The sequence below is a fragment of the Dipteris shenzhenensis genome, chromosome 9 (genome assembly GCF_047967505.1).
Source record: "Dipteris shenzhenensis isolate YYH24624 ecotype China chromosome 9, Dip_SZ_1.0, whole genome shotgun sequence".
In the NCBI taxonomy this organism is placed as follows: Eukaryota; Viridiplantae; Streptophyta; class Polypodiopsida; order Gleicheniales; family Dipteridaceae; genus Dipteris; species Dipteris shenzhenensis.
The window spans coordinates 4,383,484-4,406,353 of NC_141604.1; the positions used below are offsets into that span (position 1 = coordinate 4,383,484).

Sequence of the window (22,870 nt, forward strand, 5' to 3'; positions counted from 1 at the left end):
CCAGCCTCCAAAGCCTAATCGGGCACACTCTCCCACGTGTTTGAAGCTGTCCCCTCCTTAATCTATAAAAGAAACACTCCCCCATCCACAGTTTTCTTCCCCTCTTGCTCCCTTGCAGCCTCTCTTCTAGATAAACGAATCGTCTTGTGTGGAGTACAACTTTCCCATCTCTGCAGTTCGACTCTTTCTCTTTCTATCTTTCTCTATGTGATGGCTATCTATAATCTGCCATAGCTTGTTCATGCATCTTGGTTTCTTACAGAAGCAAAGTCTTCCACAGTCTGATTAATGCTTTGCTTTCAATGACAATTACCCACCAAGGATAGCCTTCAGCATCCCTTAAGGGATCATAGTCCGTAAAAACGACTGCACAGACTCCCGCCGCAGAACACGAGACAGACAATGTCTCAAATAAATAGACTAAATGCTTGCTTAGAATTTCAGAAGGCTTATAGAATATAATCTGGCATCAGAGTTGTAGACTAGCAAACTTAGATCCACAAAAAAGGAAAAGAAGGGAAGAAAACAGACAGTCCAATACGTCAAACCTGAATAAAAGAAGGGGAAGAGAATAGACAGTCCAATATGTCAAACCTCAATAAAAGAAGGGGAGTAGAATAGACAGTCCAATACGTCAAACCTGAATATGTTTTCTAAATTACCATTTGCATATCAGATCAATTCTAAAGAAAGAAAATTTGCCTTCAATATGTCAGCTGAATCTATGCCTGCATTGATGAGTTGCTCCAAAAGAACATCGAATTTTTCTGGTGTCAGCTTGTTCAGAATTCTGTTCACAATAATAACAATCATCCAATTAGCAAGTACAGAGTACACACTCATTATACAGCAGATGCCCCCTTCAAAGGCAAGACTATTTCAACATCTAACAAGATGAATTTCATTCATGTGGCCTGCTGAGAGAGAGAGAGAGAAGAAGAAGAAAGAGAGAGAGAGAGAAAGAAAGAAAGAAATTTTATTGAGAAATTATTTTAGAGTCTTCGGAAGACCGATGGGTCTATGAAACTGAAATAAGGGTAGAGCTACTGAAACGAGCATCATCACCCATGCTGAATCTTAAGTCTGATCATACATAGTCAAATACATCTGGATGTAACAATGAAAAGAAAAAGACTGGAGCGGCGCAGAATCCTCCATATGTCATGTCGCCCTAGCTGGTGCATAGCCCGTGATGGGATGCTGGCGCCCGTCAAGGGGTGCCGTGCGTCTCGGTCTCCTAGACGAGGCTCGACGCAAGACCAGAGCCACCGTGACTCCCGTGGGGCGTATCCCGGGTCTAAACAATGACGGGAGGTCCCCCAGAGTGATCTGTGTGTCCCCTCGATGTCTCGTGTGTCGTGCTACGGTCGTTGAGTTGAGGTCTCTGTCACGTCTGCGGCTAGAGACTAAACGATCAATGTCACTCGATGGAAAGAACTCCGTGATCCTGCTCTGAGAGGTGCCTGATGATGTGGCCAAGCCCTGTCACCTGAGTAAGTACTCTCTGTGTCGGACCTCCTTGTGAATGAAGGCCGTGAGGCATCTCTGATCTGGGTAGACGAGGAATCTGGAAAGGAGCCCGGAGCCGTCTCTAAAGAGGCAGTGGTAGCGACCTCAGATCTCGTAGTACACTGGGCACCTGAAAATAAAATGCTCCTCCTACTCAACCTCCTGACAGTCGCACAATATGCATAAGTGATGCTCCCTTACAATCCCCTATGCTCTGCCGCTCTCTATGCGGAGGCGGTGTGATGATACCCGAAACTGTCCAATGGAGATCCATAGTGAGTGAGGCATATGAGGCTCAATGTACCCCAGTGGTGTGATGAATCCCTCCTCCGAAATACGAAGACAGTAATCTTTGTAGAAACTCAGCTTCATTGGAAGCTCCCTCGGCTCCAACCAGGTCCTAAAGGTGTGTAGCTGCAGGAGATCCTCTCGAATGACCTGGTTGGTGTGTGGCCCGATCAGGATGGTGGGTGGGAGTACCGGAGGGGCATCTAAACTGTACTGAAAAGGAGGTATCCTATCGATGTGAAACCCTAGTCTCACAAACCATCTGTGAGTCCGTGCATACCAGCATCGCTCGTCTCCCTCTGTTGCCAACCTCATGGAGAAATCGAGAGCCAACCATGACAACCTTTGTCTCCCTGATGTGCAGTCCCCATATGATCTAACCCGGTGTAGATATGTGATGGTCTGAAAGGCTGCATCTAGCTGGAGTGGAGAAGCACCAAACTCGACCTGAATGATGTGATGTGGTACATACGGTTTCCCCCGAATCATCCGTGAGAGCATGAGGATCTGCAGGCACTCCACCCGTGTCCACTCTATCTCTGAGCATGAGGAGTGGAGAAGCACCAAACTCGACCTGAATAATGTGATGTGGTACAAACCTCCCGGATCATCCGTGAGAGCATGAGGATCTGCAGGCGCTCCACCCATGTCCACTCTATCTCTGACATGTCAGGCCCCCAACAAGGGCTGCCATACATACTGACTGGTCGAACCAAGGAGTCGAAGAGATGAGCCTTGATCCGAGGGTCCTGGAAGCATTGTCTCTCTAGCCAAGCCAGTGAGGCGTATCCCCTACTCACTCTCGCCTGCATCACTGGTCTCATCGTGAAGATCGGGTCGGAGAAGATGACCCCCAAGTAAGTGTATGAGGATACGATCTCAACTAGTGACCCACCGAAAGTGAACTGCTTCCGTTGCATGTTTGCTCGAGAGGTGTTAAAGTTCATGACCTTGGTCTTGCCAAGGTTGACCTCCAAATCATGGGATAAACAAAAAGCCTGCAGTGCATCCAAGTGTCGCTGGAGCCCCTCGGGTGTGGACAACAAGAGTGCCACATCATCTGCATAAAGAAGAATCCTGATGATGATCCCAGCAAGTGAGCAACCGGTCCCTCCGAACGCCCCCATGAAAGTCTCAAGCTCATCGGGTTGGTAATAAGGGACAACCCTGTTTGACCCCTATGGTACTCAAGAGCTCATCTGTCCAACCTGCGCCTGTCCGAACTCGGACTAAGACTCTCTCATAAAGTGCCATGACTGCCCACATGATCTCATGATCAAATCCCACTGTCTGTAGACTCTCTCATAAAGTGCCATGACTGCCCACATGATCTCATGATCAAATCCCAGTGTCTGTAGGCGTGTGATGAGAAGAGCTCGAGGTATTGTGTCAAAGGCTTTGCGAAAATCCACAAAGCAACAATATACCCTCTCCTTCCGTGATCTGGCCTCCTCAATGACACTGCTGAGTGTGAGTATGTGATCCATAGTCCCATGGTCTCGCTTGAAACCAGTCTGACCCTCTGCTCTAAGCCCTCTCATCTCTGCAAACAAGCTGACCGACGCATCCAATACAGTTGCATAGATCTTGGACATCACATGTTCAATCATGATAGTCATGTAGTTACTCGGGTCCATGGGATCCCTTGCCTTGTGGATGGGGGTGATGGTGTTGAGTGTCCAAGTGCGGGGGAAGCCAAGGCAAACAGCGTCATTGAATAGCTTTGCTAGGATCGAGGCTAACGTGTCAATCCCATATGCGATAAACTCAGTGCATAGCCCTTCGTGATCCTTAGCTCCACCATTGTGCAGTTTCAATGTCGCGTCCTTGACTCCCCCTCTCGTGAATAACATGCAAGTGGTGGGATGAGGTGTTTGTATGAGATCTAGAGTGGGCTGGTGTGGGACATCATAAAGATGGTGTGCATACGTGTGCCAGACTCTCATGCCGGTGAGGGATGATGGAGAATCTCTGTCAAAAATCCTTAGAGTTATTATTGTACAAGATGTTCAACAGCTGCTCCTCATTTCAAAGAAGAAATGCCTGCTTCTTTCGACGTATGAGACATCGGTACTCGCGTACCGTGTCTGGTGTATTCGAGAGGTGACATCTGATTTCAAGTCAAAGCTGTCGACAATAAGCCTTACACTCCGCATCGTACCAGTTATTATAGACTCTCGTGTCGGTGAGGGATGATGGAGACCTACGCTCAAGGAATCTCTGCCAAAAATCCTTAGAGTTTTTGTTGTACAAGATGTTCAACAGCTCCTCATATCGACGAAGAAATGCCTGCTTCTTTCGACGTACGAGACTTCAGTACTTGCGTACCGTGTCTGGTGTGTTAGAGAGGTGACATCTAATTTCAAGTCAAAGCTGTCAGCAATAAGCCTTACACTCACATCGTACCAGTTATTGTAGGGTACAGAACCAAGAGGTGGTGGTCTAGTGGACCGTGTGGTGTGGGAAAAGATTTGGAGGACAGCCTCGTAAAGTGTGCGACTAATCAAGGCAGCACGGTCCTCTATGAGTGGTATGTGATCGATGTAGGTTAGAAGTCTATTTAGGCGTCCAGAGTAGGCCGGTGAGAGACTGTGATCAAAGTGTATGTCATGGTAGGTGTAATGCTTCCTATGTGGTGTGTGTGGTGTGGCTAAGCGTGGGGTGGCGATAGTAAAGAATAGGCATGTGTGATCAGCTCTTGGAGGGAGTGGTGCTACGGTAAAGTCGGTGATACATGAAGTGAAGGTAGGGAATCCCATAATGTAATCTACTACACTAGTGCCTGCCCCGTGTGGGAAGCAAGTAAAACCACCTGAGGAGGACCATAGGTCACGCGGTTGTAGATGATGAGGTCATGTATCCTGCCTAGATTAAGGAGCGCGTGTCCATATGGTGTAACAGACCCGTGTCGGTCCGATGAGGTCCTGGTCATACCTACTCCGATTAGGTCCATGTCTGGTAGCATGATAGAGTCGTCTCGGAAGTCCAGGAGTGGTGCCTGGCGCGTGCTCGTCTTGGCGTTGAATCCCCAACAAGGAGAACTTCCTCGCGGGTTGAAAGGACTGGGATATCCTTATGTAAGGGTGCATATGGCAATGTCTCACCCTCCTTTCGTGCCACTCTGGAAAAGTGGGATGTGTTTGGCGAGAAGTAGCATATTGCTATGAAAAGGTCACGGGTGTCTGTGCGTCGAATCCAGATCCACATGAATCGGGAGTGTGCGTCCTTCCTCAATGGAGATGGCTCCAGCGAGGGAAGACCTGTACAATACTGCGACCCCGCCTAATCCTCGGACTCCTCCTGTATCCCTCGTCTCATCCTTGAAGGCTGACTCCCATGTGTAGCCACTGACTATCAGTAGTGGACGCTCTGGGCTCTGGTGTGTCTCCGTGTAAAAGACTATGTCTCGTCCTATACAAGACTCCAAGAAGTTCCCTGGGTCTGATCATAAGATACCATTACAGTTCCAAATGGTGCAGGCTAGGGTCTCGGAAACCTGAGTCTCATAGGCCCAGTTCCCCTAGGGGGTACAGGTGGGAGCCCGACGGGTGCGAGTCAACAACCTACCATCTCGGACCACGGTCCATTTTTCCACCTTACGAGCAACATCCCACTGTTGCAAAAGAACTCGTCACTCCTCAATCTGTAGTGGTGTCAAATCCTCGTTCATGGACAGGGTGGGATGCTCTCATAAAGCGGCTCGACGTCGGAGTGTCGCTAGTCGAGCATGTGAATCTCTTAAGCGAATGACCAGGGGCTGCTCTCGGTTGGGGTCTCTCCTAACACGCAATGCTCCCTCTATGCCATGGTCAAGGAACCCCATGGTGGTGGTCACAAAGGTGATCGCCTCCTCCATGGGCGTCGTAGTGGTGCTGGTGCTGTCTCCCGTGACCCCTCGTATCTGGATGTTGAGGGCCTTTGAAGCCCTTTGCTACTACTTCTGTATGGCGACTGAAACGGTTGCCTTTGCGGGCTCCCGTTTCACCACGTCCACCCATCTAGTCGTCTCTGCTATAGCCGACTATATCGTGGCTATCCGTGCCTCCATCTCTGTGACTGGGGTCCCTCCAGGTGCTGCTCTGAGGATCCCGAGCTCCTCTCGAAGCTGTGTCTGAGCCCCTGGATAAGAGTGCCCTGCTCGTGTATAAGGCGGGCTTGCTCCTGCATGTATCGAGCCTGCTCTTGAGTATAATGTATCAGCTTTGCCTGACGGGCCCGGATGCTATGTATCTCAGCCAATAGGGAGTTCCAAGCATCTGGTGGGAGCCTAAGATGTCTTGGTCCAAGTGGGAACTGGATCTCGAGAGGGGTTGGAAAGAAGGTGGGCTGCTGGGGTTGCACTGAGGGTGGGGACATCATGATATGGGCCGGGGGGTGGGTATGTAAGAGTAGCGAGGCCGGACGAGGTGATGAAGGGTAGCTGACTGAGAGATAGAGGTGATATGAGGGAAAAGTACTGTGGAGCCGTGGCCGGTGGGACCAATGGTGAGGCTACCGGAGAGAAGACCTGTGATGATGCAACAGGAGAGGGGGAGGAGAGAGGTGGCGTAAATGATGAGGCGGATGATGGTGGTGAAATAGTGGTGGTAACCATAGAGGTCGAGGATGTAGTGAGCGACATGGACTTTGGATGGGCCCCTTTCTTCTGGGCCGCGATGATGTCCACTGTCAAACCGCTCTAATTGCTGCGTTTGTTGAAGTCCTCCAGACTGAGTTGCTTTTGTGTTTTCCCCTTGTCACCGTTCTCCTTCCCCATCTCCACACATATGTAAATTTGAACCGAAGGGTCTCCCACCTAGTCTCATGTCCTCATCCCCCTGTTCCCTTCATTATGGGGGAGGCAGCAGCGAGCAAAGAAGGGACTGCAGGAGAAAGGGTCGGAGCTGCAAGCGGGGGGCAAATTTTAAAAAAAAAAGAGCGAGGGGGAGGGGAGCTGAGCGAGGAACCTGGGCTGGGCTGGGCTGAGCTGAGCGGGAGCTGAACGAGGGGGATTGAGCGAGCGGGAGAGCTGAGCGAGGGCTGAGCGAGCGGGGGTTGAGCGAGGGGGGGGCTGAGCGAGCGGGGGCTAAGCGAGAGAGGAGTTGGTTGGGGCAAAGGAAGAGAGGGAGAGGTAGCAAAGGGGTGGCAGAGGAGTAACAAAGGGGTGGCGAGGTAGCAGCGAGGGTAGCAGAAGGTGGCGAGGGAGCAGCGAGGGTGGCGGAGGGATAGCGGGGGCATTGGCGGAGGGGTAGCAAAGGGGTCGCAAGGGAGCAGCGAGGGTGGAGGAGGGGTAGCGGGGGTAGCGAGGGGGGCTGAGCGAGGGTGGCGGAGGGTAGCAGAGGGTAGCAGAGAGAGCGGAGGGTAGCAAAGGGTAGCAGAGCAAGGGGGGCTGAGCGAGGGTGGCGGAGGGTAGCAAAGGCTTGGGGTTCTATTTGGCAGCAAAATACCATGGAAGATCAACGGGTTCTATTTGGCAGCAAAATACCATCTAGTACATATGCTGAGAGAGAGAGAGAGAGAGAGAGAGAGAAAGGAGGGGAAGGGGCTTGCTGAGAGAGAGAGAGAGAGAGAGAGAGAGAAGAAGAAGAAGAAGAAGAATATATTATCATCCTCTGAAGACCAAAAATCGGCCTATGGGACCTGAGCAATACAAAATCCTCGTACACAAAGACTCCTCCCTTGGAGGGGAGGGTATTAAGAGAAACTACCTTTATGTCTTAGGTGAGTTCCTATGCTTGAAAAGCTTATAGACAAATGTTCCTAAAGCTGGGGGTGACCCGCTATGTAGCATATCAGCCAGTCTGTTATGTCCCTCGAGAAGAGAGCTAAATGCTTTCCGGATGTGAGTATAGTAAGGGCATATCATTACCATGTGTTCTTCAGTTTCTGCCATTCCCTGGTCACATAATTGGCATATTCTGCTCTCTTTTGGCATATCTTTCCATCCTCCTATTTCAATCTGCAGCTGGTGTGATCGGGTGCGAAGTGAGGCCAAAGCTCTTCGCTTATGTATTGCCATAGGTGTGCAAATGTACTTCTGCGTGGCTGTTTCTCTTCCTGTATAAGTAGCCCAATATTCGGGGTTGATAAATGTACGGTAGTTCTCAAACTTATCTCTGTTTGAAGAAGAAGTAGAAGAGAAAGGGGAGAGGGAGGAGGAGGAGAAGAGAAAGGGGAGAGGGAAGTTGAAGAGAGAGAGAGAGAGAGAGAGAGAGAGAGAGAGAGAGAGAGAAGAGGGGGGGGGGGGGGGGTGTAAGATGAAATCACTAAATGCATGCATTGAAAGCCCCTTACAAGGAGGATACTTGGACCAATCACCTTCAGCCATGCAAATGAAACCTTGGCATCTCACTGATTGTCAAGGGGGGGGGGGGGGTAAAGACGAAATCACTAAATGCATGCATTGAAAGCCCCTTACAACGAGGATACTTGGACCAATCACCTTCAGCCATGCAAATGAAACCTTGGCATCTCACTGATTGTCAAGCACAAACAATGAAATGCTCTCCAGTCATGCTCCATAATGTGTCAGATTAAGAACAATGGATATCCCGTACACAATTAATCTATGTACAAAATTTTCAGATATCTTATACCAACCAGGTCCTTACATATACCTAGATGAATCCAGGAACATTCCCAAACTCATTCTCTAAAAAAACAACATAGTGCAGTTTCAATCTCACGATAGTCACTCATAAGATTGAAAACCATAAACTCCATCACGCATAGTAGGGACTAGCTACTATGACATCCCCACTGACATCATCAGCGCCCAACCTTACACACTGACAACAGCCTCTTGAACTCTTCTTTCTAACAGTGTGCCAAAAAAGTCCAAAAGCCTGAAAGCCAAAGCTGCCGTCTTCCTGGGCTTTTTTAGTGTCTAGTTCGTAAGTTCAACCAAATGTTGCATTCAATAGCTAAGACTAATCAAAACAGACGATAGGGATACAACATTTCTGGGCATATCATGGGCCGGCATGTCCTCTCGAGCCATGCCCCCATTTTCAGTAATGATGTCTTTCTCACATCAAACCCATCTTCACTTACACATCGGCGAACGTGAAAAAAAAAAGTCTCACTTTTTGGATTTATGGAGTAGGGAACTACCCTTTAACAGTCCTCAGAACCTTGTCCTTTTCAGACACAGCACCCTTCTTTGCTGTCCAAGGATTAGATGCCCGTACAATAGCAGGCACAGGTCGTGTGTCAACCTGCAAGCATAAGCAGATCACTCAACTCGACATAACAAGTATTTCAACTGCATTTATCAAAGCCACATAGAAGCTAATGCATGCAACTGATTGGAAAGAGCTAAGATGGGCCATCAGGAACCTTCGAGAACATATGGTATGACATTCACATAGGCATACCCCTGAAGCAGCAGGTTGTGGTTCTTGTTGCCTGGAATACTGAGTAGCCTGGAAATCTTGCTGCCTAGAAGAATACAAATCTTGATGACGAGAGGATGTTTGCATATTTGGTGTATCATGATCCTGTTCTCTGTCACGCCAATCGCTGTCAGACCTCTTCCCTACTTCTTTGGATATGTGTTCCTTACCTTTCTCCTCAAGGACAGGAGAAGGTAAAGGCGTCCTGCTTTTCCAATCGCGATTATCTGGCTCTGCATAGCGTACACCTGAAGGCAGAACCTGTACCTAGACACAAGTTCACCCACCAAAAACTAAGAGGATGGGGAATAGTAACAGCTTCTAATATTACTACACATAGGAACCTTATCCATCTGAAAAATGAATAAAAGAGTATATATGGAACAGTACACATAGCCAGGAGTATTGAGATCACTGCCAACATTGACCAGATGCTTTCAACTTCTATGAAAGTATCTTATAGCACCTCCTCTGCTTTGACAATTCAATGGCAAGCACACCGAATTTACACCTTCCGACAATGGCAAAGCAAACCAATCTTCGCACTAACAAGTTCAGATGCACTCTAATATAATGTAGGAACTACACATTCACTCCTTATTTAAATGTGCAGCACCGTAATAACTGTACCAGCTCAGCAACATTCACACTAATTCACACATACTCGCTCAATCAGGCAAAAGAGCATTCACAAATAAACGCATTACATTGGTCACTGGTCGTGCCCACTCCTGTTCTTCAACTGCCAAGAGCTCAGATTCCATCTCAGATCTGGCATTTTTAATCTCTTCCGGAGTGTCAATGATGATCTGCATCCAAAGAACATGGAAAACAATTAGGTTTACAGCCTTCAACATTGAAGAAGCCACCAAAACAACATTTCAAGGGGCCAAAGAAACAAAACCAACAAAGGGCAACAACAGCAAAAATAGGAGAGTTATATTGTCCTTTAAGTAGAATTCTCTTAATTGATTACAGCCCTAATCTTCGGAAGGGAGTCAGGTCATGTACTGCCTATAATTACCCAGCCTTTAGCCTGCCTCAAGAACTAGTTTAGTTTTCTACAGTTCCTCTAATCCGAAAAAGTCTATGGCAGTAAGATAAGTAACAACAAGTATATACCTAGATGATAACAAGTATAACTCAGTGGCTTCTCAGAAAGTATTTCACACTTGTTGTTGAAACTTGGCTGTCTATATTTCCAAATTGATGCATGAATCCAGTTTTGCTTGTGTGCACATGTGTGATCTAAATCAAGTCTCATCTGTGGAGTTTGTTGAAGTCATCAGCTACTGATATGGCTTGGCAAAGGAGCAACTCTCATATCAGTTATATAACTAAATTTCCTTGAATTATGGCCCCTATGAAGAAGTAATAGGACTACATTGATTTCACTTGCACAAAGGCAAGAAAATCTCTAATCATTGAGAAATAAAAAAACTTGTACTTGCACAGAGGCAAGAGACTCTGTAATGAATGGAACTACAGGAAAGAAAAGAAGTAATGGGAGTACATTAATTTATGAAGTAATACAAGTATCATTCCTTGTAGACAGGCAAGAAAATATATGAATAAGGATACTAAAACTCCACATCCGAAATGTTTCACACAAATATTTTACTGATTCCGAATTATCTTACAATGTTTAGAGGGGGGGAAACGAACCTCTTTGAGTTTGTAAAGCTCATCTCTGGTGTATTGTAGCCGTTCAGAATGCTGCTTCTGTGCCTTGACATCAATGCCCTAAAGCCATAGAATCAATCAGAGACATCATCAGTGAGATCACTAATCCGGAATCCCGCTTGTGGCATACAGCCATGATTACATAACTAACTTTTTTTGACAGATGTGAGGCTGGAAATCAATTAGAATGTGTAGTTGTTTCTAATACACAACCAGTAAGGGGGGGGAACATAATCTTCCAAAAGAATCCTTAGCCTTCTCAGCTTTAAATGACAAATCCACAACACTCAGAGAAGGGCTGAAGACTACATGCAGATCATAAAAAATACTTTTAGTACAAAAGACACTGACTATCCTGCTGCTGTAAACAACTCTGTACCTTCAAAAGAAAGCTATTGTATTATTAAATCTTAGAATAGAAAACAGGCACACACAACCACAATGACTCAATTCTCAATTCTTCTCTAAAGCACAACACAAAGACCTATCAACAAGAAAAACACTTGACACTATTAAACAAATGTGCCTGTGCGCCTATAAAGACAGCATCATATATGGAAAAAAATGAGATATCATAATATCACCAAGGCCATGATATTTAACACCTCCTGGCCAGCCCTGCATAGACACAGTTTCAAATACCGAGGGGGGTAATTGGAAATTGTTCAAGAATACACTTACTTAGGGACAATGTTTACCAGGCCAATATTCACAAGGCTTCATGCAGTCACAGCACGGCTCACGACATCAAGGAGCTCTTGTCCAATTTTCTCTTGTGCCGTGTATTGTTTCATATCCTTCTTCCTTTCTTTGTCCATTCTTTTCAATGCACTATGATTATTGGCCCCTCTGCCACGAACAGCGGGTATTTGGCTTTTGTCTTCCCTTTGATTGTTATTTCTCGTTTTGAAGTTAGCGGCAGTGTATTTCTTGTGTTTGGAATCCTTTCTGGTCCCCACAGGCTTAAGCAAGCACTCAGAAGCAAAGGGTGTGCCTAGGGAAATATATACCTAGATGAATCCAGCCCTCTGCCACGGACAGCGGGTATTTGGCTTTTGTCTTCCCTTTGATTGTTATTTCTCATTTTGAAGTTAGCGGCAGTGTATTTCTTGTGTTTGGAGTCCTTTCTGGTCCCCACAGGCTTAAGCAAGCACTCAGAAGCAAAGGGTGTGCCTAGGGAAAATATATACCTAGATGAATCCAGGAACATTCCCAAACTCATCCTCTAAAAACACAACATAGTGCAGTTTCAATCTCATGAGAGTCACTCACAAGGTTGAAAACCATAAACTCCATCATGCATAGCAGGGACTAGTTACTATGACATCCCCACTGACGTCATCAGCGCCCAACAGTGGGTGTAGACCATAGTATAAAAATATGCTCTCACACATACAAATCCACACACCCACACATACTTGAGCATCCATTTATACAAAGTCTTCGTACTGAGTTTCTGTCGGCACTCCGGAGGTGAAGGGCAGACTCAGCCATGATGAAGGCTAGCACTAAAGGAGAAGGCTAATCAAAAGGTAGTCCAAAATCTCTTCATTCAAGCTACAACTGCTTGTGAAGTCTAAACATTTTCATTTTAGTCTCTCCCCAACGAGCATCTAAATCTAAATCTAGCTGATAGGGCAACGCACCATTTAAGATAGAAAGAATTATCACAATACCAGCAGGCCGCAACTTGGACGAAAACTTGCTTAAACCCACAGGCTTAAGCAAGCACTCAGAAGCAAAGGGTGTGCCTAGGGGAAGGCCAGAGTCTGTTGCATGTGAAAGCCTTGAGGCTGCTCGAGTACAGTTTGCTAGTGGTTCGGATGCTTGGATTCTTTTCAGTTGGGTCAGGTCAAAAGTGGGTGCCTAAGATTGCCTTGCCAGTTGGATTCTAGTGGTGCACTTGGTTTAGATACCCAGAAGACAGACAAAGAATTTGCAGAGAGGAACAGTACAGGGGTGAGCCCCTAGTGTAAAGCATTTCCATTCAGAAGCATTAAATAAATACCGAAAGGGGTGCCAAGGCATTTGAGGCCAGTGGGTGTACTGTGTACTCTTTTCTCTGAGCAGGGGCATTCTAGCCCGGTTTCATGAAGTATCAAACAATCACCCTTCATTAGAGAGTCCCGAAAATGTGTCAAAGTGTTGTCTTTCCAGTTGCGCCCGAGCTCAGTCCTCGCACTATCCCCTGACCAGGCTCCCAGCAGGATGTACGTGTCTTCCGGAAGAGAAAAAGAACAGAAAGAAGGCGGAAGGGAGGCAAGCAAAGAGCTCAAAAGGAACACAGGCTTGCAGATCTGCCCCAAAGCCTCGACCTTGGGATCCGGGCTGTGAACCTCGCTTCTAACCAGCCTCAAATCACTTTGGGATCCGTGCTACCTCGAAATGCATGCCAAGAGTTCCGTACAACAGCCTCGAAAGCTGCACCTCGGGTCCGTACGGCTGTACGAATTGCACTAAATGCGGCGTACAATGCCTCGGTTTGTGTGCCAACAGCTGGGGTTCCTCAATTTGCGTGCAAGAGTTGGAGGAAGAGCTAGAGCAGCAACAAAAACCAGGAAGGGAGAGTTGAAATCAGCCAAGAGAGCTTCTACCAAGCCTAGAATGCTCCAGGAGGGAGAGGGGAGAGAGATGGTAGGTTGGGGGAAGCACATGCATTTGCATGCATGCCACTTGGCCCTTCATTAAAGTCCTAACCACCATACCCAAGGATAATGTTGGTTGTTCTTGGGCCCAAACTTTTAGACCCCTCTCTAGTGCCTTTGCCTTGCCCCTAGGACCTAGTGGTACACCTAGAAATTGCCCCCAAGGACATCTAGAAAGCCTGCACTTCCTCTAGCCAGTCCCTCACAGCCAAACCATTACTAAACTTAACCACGATTAACCCCGAGTTAAGCGTGGGTTGAGTTACAAAATACTTTGCATCACTTTTCACGTCCTCGTGACAGAGTTGTGTATACAGCACCTTTCTAGGTGAGTCGATCACTAGGCAAGAGGAGATTCGAGAGGCTAGAGGTGATTATGGGATTTGGGATGATTCGGAGTAAGCCCTCAGACCCTCATCAAATAGTACAAGTGAAGTTTGCTATGATGCCACTTCGGACAAAGGTCATCTTTCAAGCCATACGTATGTGCACCGGGTATGGGCTATGCCTAGCTAGAGAGTACCAAGACTAGATTTGGAGTCATCTATGAGGCTAGCGGACAAAGGAGTCGATATGACTTGGTATGCACGTGTAGTTTTCTAGCTAAGGTATCAGGATAGACCAACTCCCACCTTTTCTATACAGTCGAGAGGCTCCCTCTCCTTGAAAACCACAAGGTGAGATTAATCGTGTCATACAGTTAAATATACTCCAGCTCCATACAACATACTTTTTTTCCTTTGTCTTTTTTCTTTTTTTTTAAAGGGGGGCTCCCAATTGAGTGCTTCGTACCTCTATTCTCTGACATAAGGCAATGGCCAATGTAATGATTACTTAGAAGAGTTAGGGACACTTTGTCCTTTGAAGTTTTTTCCTCTAACCACAATTAGTGGTTGAGTTTAGGATTGTGTGGGGTTTAACCCTTATCTGAACTCGGGTTACACGGTTTTGTCATATTGACAACCCTTTGTACTTTCATTCTTGCAACTTGTTTTCCGCCTAAACCTTACCCCCCTCACACACACACCCCCGCAAAAAAAGGGGGCATTTCTCTATCCATTTAGCAAGCGTTTATAGCCATCTTTAAACCTGTCATAGGCCATTTTGACCTCTATTGCAAAGCCTCTCCATCAGGGGCTGAATTAAAGAAGACATGCAATGCCAATGCATTTCCCCATGGATCAAGGGGAGTATGGGTATGGAAAACTCTCCTTATTTTCACTTATGTAGTCCAAGTTTACATGGGCAACTTAGGAAGCAAGTTGAACATCATGCAAAGCTCAATCAAGTTCTTTTTATGACTGTCCACAATCTGATATATACCATTACTTTGGATGTGCTGTACCACGTATTTTGCCCTCATGATGCTGTTAGCATTTATGCTATGCCACGAAGCTTAGATGACTTCAAGCTGTGATTATTTCTCCTCCCATTCTTATGCATCGCATGCATCTGCGCAGGAGAAATATCTATGATCCTTCTTGCACCCTAGATGTTCAGTTTGCAGATGTTCATTTTATGAAGAAACAAATGGCTAAGACGCTATCTCAGGTAGGTTGTCATCATGCATATGAGCCCCATGAGATGGGGCATGTATTACAGCCAAATCACTTGCATTTCCAGCCTATGCATGAGAGTTGCCTTAAAGCTTTGATGAAATCCACTAGAAAGCACAAAGTGCCTAACATAAAGACATGCTCATTGAAAGGCAAACACAGGGACAGATAAAAGGGCACATGCCGACTTTTCATGTAGTCAACAAGACAATAATCATAATGACACTTTGCACATTCTAAGCCATAACCCCAATGATGCTTTGATACGTCCCATGCTAATACACGTGATGCAGTATTGCTAGAGCAGTAACATGTGGATTACAAGCATAGCAATGATGCATAACAGCTTGGTGCTGCAGACCAACATGGTGGTTTGGTAGCACAAGATAACACCATAGCATGCAGTATGGATGCAAACTTTTGAGGACACAGTTTTTAGGAATGGGGGTGAATTGAGAATGGCTAGACATACTCAGGCTTATAAGGAGGATGAACAGTCTTCAAAGGTTGTAAAGCAAATGTACTCCAGTAATAAGATCTCAAATTGGGAAATGTATGGTCAATGCATTGGGCAATGTATGGTCCCACATAGGGTCTCACATAAGGAAGAAAATCAATACGACCAGATAGGTGGAAGCGAGGGATCCATGCAAACATCCATACCAATGGATAGATTTTATGCATGCAATACGTTTAGACACGTCGAGCTAATGAAAAACACAGTATGCAGTTCTACTCACCCAAGTGGAAAGCATCACCAAATCGATTATTGCACGAAATGCAGAGAGACCAGAGAATAGCTGAAACTGTGAAGACCAAAAAGCCGACCTCGTATTATCATGTACTGACAGCCGTACCCCTACCCAATTTGTAGGCTTTCAAGAAACACGACCCAACAACTCAGCTATGGACCCTATAGACTGGCAAGTACAGCTCTCATTACAATAGAAGATGAGCAAGAGAGGCGACTCTCATTGAAACCAACACCAAGCACAAGCCAGTCCCCCCTGCTTTTGAGGACATGGAGTGGTATATCGGTGAAGAGCAACATGATAGCTTTGCTTTTGAAACAGGATCACAAGATCATGATGTTCTTGGGAATAATCTAGATAATGCCATGATATAGAGATCACCAAGCCTCCAAATCCAAGATATATACCTAGATGAATCCAGGAACATTCCCAAACTCATCCTCTAAAAACTCAGCCTCCAAATCCAAGATAGCCCGGCAGCATGATGCCTACACGAAGCATGCACTTTCAGTCCAGCATGTGAAGTGGGGTTTCTACATTTCACAATCTTACATACGGAGGACATCATGCTCCTAATGCAACTCACACACTTAACATGCAAACCAACCTGCTGCTGCTGTCCCCAGTCTGTTGCAGACCTGCTCTGCACCTGCAGTCTTCCACTGGCTGAGCTCGGCAGCCCATCCATGCTATTTGCACAATGTCCTTTTCCAGACACAGCATCTGTCCAGTCCATGGCCTGCACCAGCCTCTACACCTTATGGCTGCCCCAAATCAACATCAAGGAGGATCCCCTTCTGCTGCCCATGTGGGGGCCATCTTGCTGCCCACGTAGCAGCCTTAGTCCATCCTCTTCCTAATGCATCTACACTCATAAATGCTGAGGTATCTCCTCATTTTGGGGCTTACTGCTCGGTCTCTGAGTCTGGCACAATAAGAGATTCATGAATCATTAGAGTCAACCTATGGCAGGGGTACATTCAACTTGAGTATTTCCAAATCTTGCCAATGGCCACATGCCACAAAATGCCATTCTATAGAGCCCATTTTCTTTTCCTAACTGAGGATGGCTTTATGCAGAACCGGACTACCTAAGATCCCCATATCACAATCTATACGAACAGCTATGAATCAACTCCAAACATCATCCCATCTAAGACAAGGCAAGAGGTTGAAGCCACATGATGCCACATGAGATATTGCACCTTGTGTGACACGCAATACGTGGAGACTACTCAAGTGGAGATAGAGGAGCACATATTGCTAAGATGCCCTAGATACTACGAGATCCATGGCAAATACCACTATCTTTTTAGGCATGGGTTTCATGATATGAATCGAGTCATTGATTAACTGCATCATTGATTTGCTTCACTTTTAGTCCACCAAATCTCACCACAATCCAGTGGATCATGTCCACTTCCACTGACAACAGGGCTGCAAAAATTGCAAAGGGCACACATTGCACAAAGAATGTAAGCTTCATGGCACCCTAGACATTATTGGCAACAACCTCAGATTACACATTACATTTTGCTAATCTTTGTATGTTGTTTCAAGCCCCTAGGCTGTACAAGGCCTTCAATAGAAATTAACAGTCCTTGGGAGCTGCCTTGTGCCCTTCTTGAACAGATGTATTAGCTGGTTTTTTGCTGTCACATAGACCCCCCCCCCCCCCCTCTCTCTCTCTCTCTCTCTCTCTCTCTCTCTCTCATCTGGATTTTGCATCAATAAGAGCCAAGGAGTTGGATGTCCTAAGACAAGAGAATTGGCAACAATTCAAATAAACATATGTATAAATGTCAAATGTCCATGACACAAGGGACAAAAATACATGCTATAGTGCTACCGCAAGCTAGTCATATATATTGACGTAAATCAAGAGGAATTTGGAATATGTCCAAACTCAACGTTCCTTGGATTAGTGCCTAGCAGCTATACATGATCAACTTGATTATACGTGACACAAAAGAGCACTTCCAATATCCCCTATGTCTTCAATAGTGCCCAAGTGAAGAATATACATCGGCAGTGAAGTATGTAGATCATCGTAATAGCATGTGCAATTAGACATGCACGCAAACAAGCTCTCTATGCACATAGCATGATTCATAAAAAACATATTACAACCACTTTCCAGCCACCAGCACATGGATCCATACAATTCCTAGGCAAATACCAAACATTCATGCCCTTTCTTATAGCCCTGACTTCCCTTCCCTCCAGCTCCCCATTCATGCAAAAAGCAAATTTGTGCTTTCAGCTCTGCTCCATACAGTAAAAAAAGCTTTTGCGTACAAACGGAGGTTGGAAGAGCCTGCTTAATGCCTTCATAGGATTTACGCTTCTTCGGTGGTAAAAACCTATATCCCAAGTCCTCGAGGCACATACCTCCTAACAGGCGTGTAACAAGAGCATCTGGTAAGAATAACGGTGCTTAAATCAAGAATGTAAAATCAGTCGTCGGATATGATGATCATTACAGAACGACCATTTCATGAAGACTGTAAGTAGCTCCCCTTTGATCTACAATCAAAGGAGAGCTAGAGCAATACCTACCCCCTTCGATATGCTTTGTAATATGCATCCAACAATCAAACGAGGAGGCAGCTAGAAGGTCTAGTGAGATGTTTTCTTAATACCCGTTTAGAATTGAGAAGGCAGAGAACAGCTAGACTTTAAAGTCTTGCCTAAACTTCACAGCCATAGTCTGAAGAATCCATTTTGCAGGTTAATATTTACAAGAGGAGGAAAAGGGAGACAGCCACGTCCGAATAGCCAATTCTCTTAACTTTCAAACATCTGGCAGTTGGCTGAGTGAGCAAAGGGCACTCGATCCCGTAGTAAATGGATCGTTTTAAAGGGATTGACGTCCAAACTAGTTAACCATGAGTCCAGCGCTCTTCCCATTCGTTGATTGCAGATAGGATGAACCAGCAGATCGACAGCGATAAGATAAGAGCCAACCCATACCGTCTGGCATATACATCAAGGACCCCATTTCAAGGATCCAAAAGGGGGATGTAAATAATCGTGAGAGCAAAGGCACAATCCGGCTATCATTCCGCCCGCCGCGCGAGAAAATCGGCGGAAAGAGGCGTTCAGGCAGCAAATGCGAGTGGAGAAAAGCCGCGAAGCGCGACATTGGGACTCGGGAGGCATACCTTGCCATCCTGGTTGAAGCGAGAGCCGAACGATCCCGGGGCAGTGGAAGGGAACAGGGGATCGGGGAAGCCGATGGCGGAGCTGGCGGTGCTACTGCTGGTACTGCGGGGACCGAAGAGGCGCCCCTTACCACCACCGGGCCGCAAGCTGACAGCCTGATCTGAATGCATCAGGGGGGGGGGGGGGGGGGGGGAGGATGATCGGGAGAGCTGGGAAAAGCTGGGAGGCAGGAAGGAGGTAGAGCAAGCTATGGAGCTTGTGGCGATGGAGATGGAGGGGAGGGTTTCAAAGCAGGGGCTGAGAAGCCATAGCCTGCAGGCTTCAAAAGCTTTTGCTGCTTCAATTTATACTTATATATATATCCATTCCCATGAGCTAGCCTAGGTTGAAGACGACGCCCTTGTAATCGGTCCGTCGGTTTATTCAATAGATTTTAGTTTTACCCATTGGTTTCATTCCCGACCACCAGTTCTGCTGGTTGTCTGCCGGTCCCCGACCGGCTCCATTCAGGGCTTAAAGCATACCTTACTTTTGACGCATTACTAATCACAACTTACGACTCTTAGAGCCCCTGCCAAGGCTGGCAAATATGCCACGAGCCCTCAGCCGTCGCCTTCGAAGGCATAGACAAGCAGTCGTCCCCACTAGTCCACAGCCAATTGCCATCGCTAATGATGTTTGGTTAGACGGAGCCTAGGTGGAGAGGCAAAAATTCTGTCTCCACCATCGAAGCAGCAAAAAAAAATTAGGCTCTTCATGGGAATACAACAAACCTTCCGATATTTTTGCCGTCATGGGAACAACCTCTTAATACTAGAGACTCTTAATACAACCGACTCTATTCAAGGCTAGGCTTTTTCAAGCATAATCACAACGTACAACTCGTAATGTGCGATTAAGAGTAGTAATCACAACTTGTGACTCTTAATACGATCACTAAGCTTTTCAAAGCATAATCACAGTGTTGGACTCTTAATATTGCTAGACATGTTCTGCAAGGCCCTGAAACACACTACTCTTGAAAAACACAATGGCAAAACCATCATCTATCAAGGAGCCTAAAATGGTGGCATATAAGGTCCCATCGACAAGTTTGCAAAAAAGAAATTGTATCAATTCAAAGTATTTGCTTCATTCAACACTTTCAAAAAGCATGTTTTGCAATGAATTTTCAAAGCAAGCTTTTGTGTCCAAAATAGCATTCATGTACAATACTAAGTTGTTGCCAGCTCTACGAGAAGTTTACACAAATCCAAGCATTCTTGCTCCTATAAACATAGATTTTCAATTAGACCTACTCATGTATAAGTGTTATGCTTGATATCATGCTCACTTCTAAATACTACGATACATCTTATTAAGCATTGTGGCACCTATCTTGCGGAAATATCTATAGACTATCCAATGCCTATTATAACATCAACGTCCACTCAAATTCCATGTCTATTGTGTGCACATTAAGGGAACGATAGGTAAGGTAAAATGTCATTCTTCTCTCCAACATTGATGGAAAAATCAATTAGGCCACTCACCTCATCTTGGTCAATTGGTTGGCTAAACATTGAGTTGGTGATGCATAAATATTGGGCTAATGCTCAATGATATTTGGAACAATAACAATGTCTCTTCTTTTTAAGCAAAAATAAATTTTTATATTATGTCTCAAAAGATAAGATAAAAACTTGAAGCTCTTTATCAACTAGTTCAACTAGTAAAGCTAAAAACAAAAGAAAACAAATGGGGGTCATACATCTGTTATAGAGTGAGAGTCTGTTGATTTAGCTTTGAAGTTTGATCAATGCAATGCCATCTCGATAGGACAGCGTCACAGCCCATTTGCCTTCTTTTCTGGCCACCTTTACCTTTGTAAGTTCTAAGGCTTTGTTCCTTAACTGAGCTTTTGTGAGTTCCTCTGAAATCCACACTTGCAAACCTTTCAAGTTATTGGAATGTCTAATAATCTGTGTTCTTTCAGTTGTTGTCTTGAAAATAAGAATCGCATGCACTCCTTCTTGACCAATCCCATAGTTTGAATCTACCCATTCAATGTCTGGTAAAGCTTTACTAATTTTTAAGTGAGTCTCTTCCTAAGAGTCTTATGCTAAATTCTAGTTGTCAAGTAGCCCTCCAATCCTGAGCTTCTTTGAGTTGAGTTGCCTTTCAACTTCTTGCAAGCTCTTTACTTCTCTTTTGAGATTCTCTTGAATCTCTCTCTTACTCTTCTTATGTAGCTCTTCTAGCTGGTTAGAGATTAACTCATCATTAAAAACTAGCTGGGGAGTTGGCTTCCTCGTTTCAAGCTCATAAGCGTTTACCCTTTCTTCTAATTCCTTAAATCTATGTTTCAGCTCATTGTTCTCCTTTGTAAGAAAAATAATTTGCTCTTGGAGAATAAGGAGGGCTTCATTTTTCCTAGTGCTAGGCAAAGGTGATGCTAATCTAGTAGCATAGGAGGGTTGCTTCTCTTTTTTATTGACATTCATTGCAAAGCCAAAATATGACAGTCTATAGGGACCCCCCCCTCTTCTTGGGATGCAGATGGCACTCAACCATAGATAATCTAACTTTAACTTAGAAGAACAAAAGGCATATTATCATCTAAGGAACAACTTTGCTTTTTACTTTGAAGTGATTCGAGGAAACCTTGAACAGTTATGCTTCTTTCTTTGCCTGTGAAAAAACCAATCTAAAGCAATAGCTTGGTAAGACTTTGGATGGAGGTGAACGGTGGCCAGATAGGGACTTATAGGGTTTGCCTTGAATGGATTCGGCTTGTTGAAGACTCCAAACTTATATCTAACCCCCTAATCTGGGCCATGGATTTCAACCCAGCTAGGAGTGGGAGCACGGGAGAAGAGGAGGAGGAGGAGGAGGAGGAGGGAGGGAGGAGCACGGGAGGAGAAAAACATCTTCTAATCCAACTCACATAATGGAGGGATTCTTATTTTGATTGATAAACTTTACCATGGCTAAGGCCTTCTCCTATGGGCTTGGCCTCATCGATCGTGAACATCTATGGAGACCATTTATAGTGCCTCATCCAATACCTATTCAATGGTTGGGCCTTTCTTATGGTTAAGGGGCGATGGTAGTATTTTGGGCATATCGTCATTAAGCGAGCCAATCGAATCCACCCTTAATGGATTCAATTTTATTAATTAGAGGTCCCCAAAGGAGGCCTTTGAGTTTTTATAGCATGCATGAAGAACAAAATTTTGGACCAAGTGATGCACTTGACTAACTATCTTAAAGGCTACATGGGAATATTTAAATTCTAATGGATTATGAAGATTTTTTTATCAAATCTAGTCACTGATACCCACTCTTGAGATGATTGAGCACATTACTAAGTTCATCAAGCCTTATCACACTAACCATCTTAAAGGCTACACAGAAAGATTTAAATTCTAAGCGACTACAAAGACTTCTAGATCAAATGTAGTCAACTAATACCCACTCTTGAGATGATTAAGCACATTAGTGAGTATGTAAAGCCTTATCACAGTAGCAAGGGTCAAGAAAAGTATTGATCATTCATGTACAAAGACCCTTCACATATTTCTCAACTATATAGCAGTGCAAGATACATTCACATTTCCCATTTCAAAAGAAATGTATCCCTCAAGGCTTCTAGATACAGGACTCTAAACAATGAACATGATCCAAAATCCCAACATAAAGACGTAGCTCAATTCTTGGCAAAAGACTCCACATAAGGGAACTAAGAGACACTTCATATTGGTCAAGGATCTTGCTCTTATGAATCACCAAGTCATGCAAGACTAGACAAGGCACATGGTAGTGTTGTTGACTACGTATGCATCAACCACCTATAATGACAAAAGCTATTTTCCCCATCCGTTTTGGAAGCAATCATTAACATAGAGCTATGCCAAGAA

General features: G+C 45.3%; 1 protein-coding gene across 2 annotated transcripts in view; it reads right to left on the minus strand.

Moving 5' to 3' along the window:
- The window catches only part of EIFISO4G1 (MIF4G domain-containing protein / MA3 domain-containing protein), a 76,680-nt gene extending 57,374 nt beyond the window's left edge, over positions 1 to 19,306 (minus strand). Inside the window, exons 1-6 of one of the 2 annotated variants that reach the window (XM_087378948.1) lie at positions 18,971 to 19,306; positions 10,836 to 10,913; positions 9,878 to 9,979; positions 9,153 to 9,431; positions 8,890 to 8,993; positions 703 to 790 (exon numbers count right to left, since the gene is read on the minus strand). In XM_087378948.1, the coding sequence (XP_087235074.1) occupies positions 703 to 790; positions 8,890 to 8,993; positions 9,153 to 9,431; positions 9,878 to 9,979; positions 10,836 to 10,913; positions 18,971 to 19,141 (822 nt within the window). In that variant the 5' untranslated portion in view covers positions 19,142 to 19,306. Of the gene's footprint in view, positions 1 to 702; positions 791 to 8,889; positions 8,994 to 9,152; positions 9,438 to 9,877; positions 9,980 to 10,835; positions 10,914 to 18,970 lie in introns of both variants that reach the window. The other variant, XM_087378947.1, reaches the window with a different exon arrangement.
- Positions 19,307 to 22,870: the final 3,564 nt, after the last annotated feature.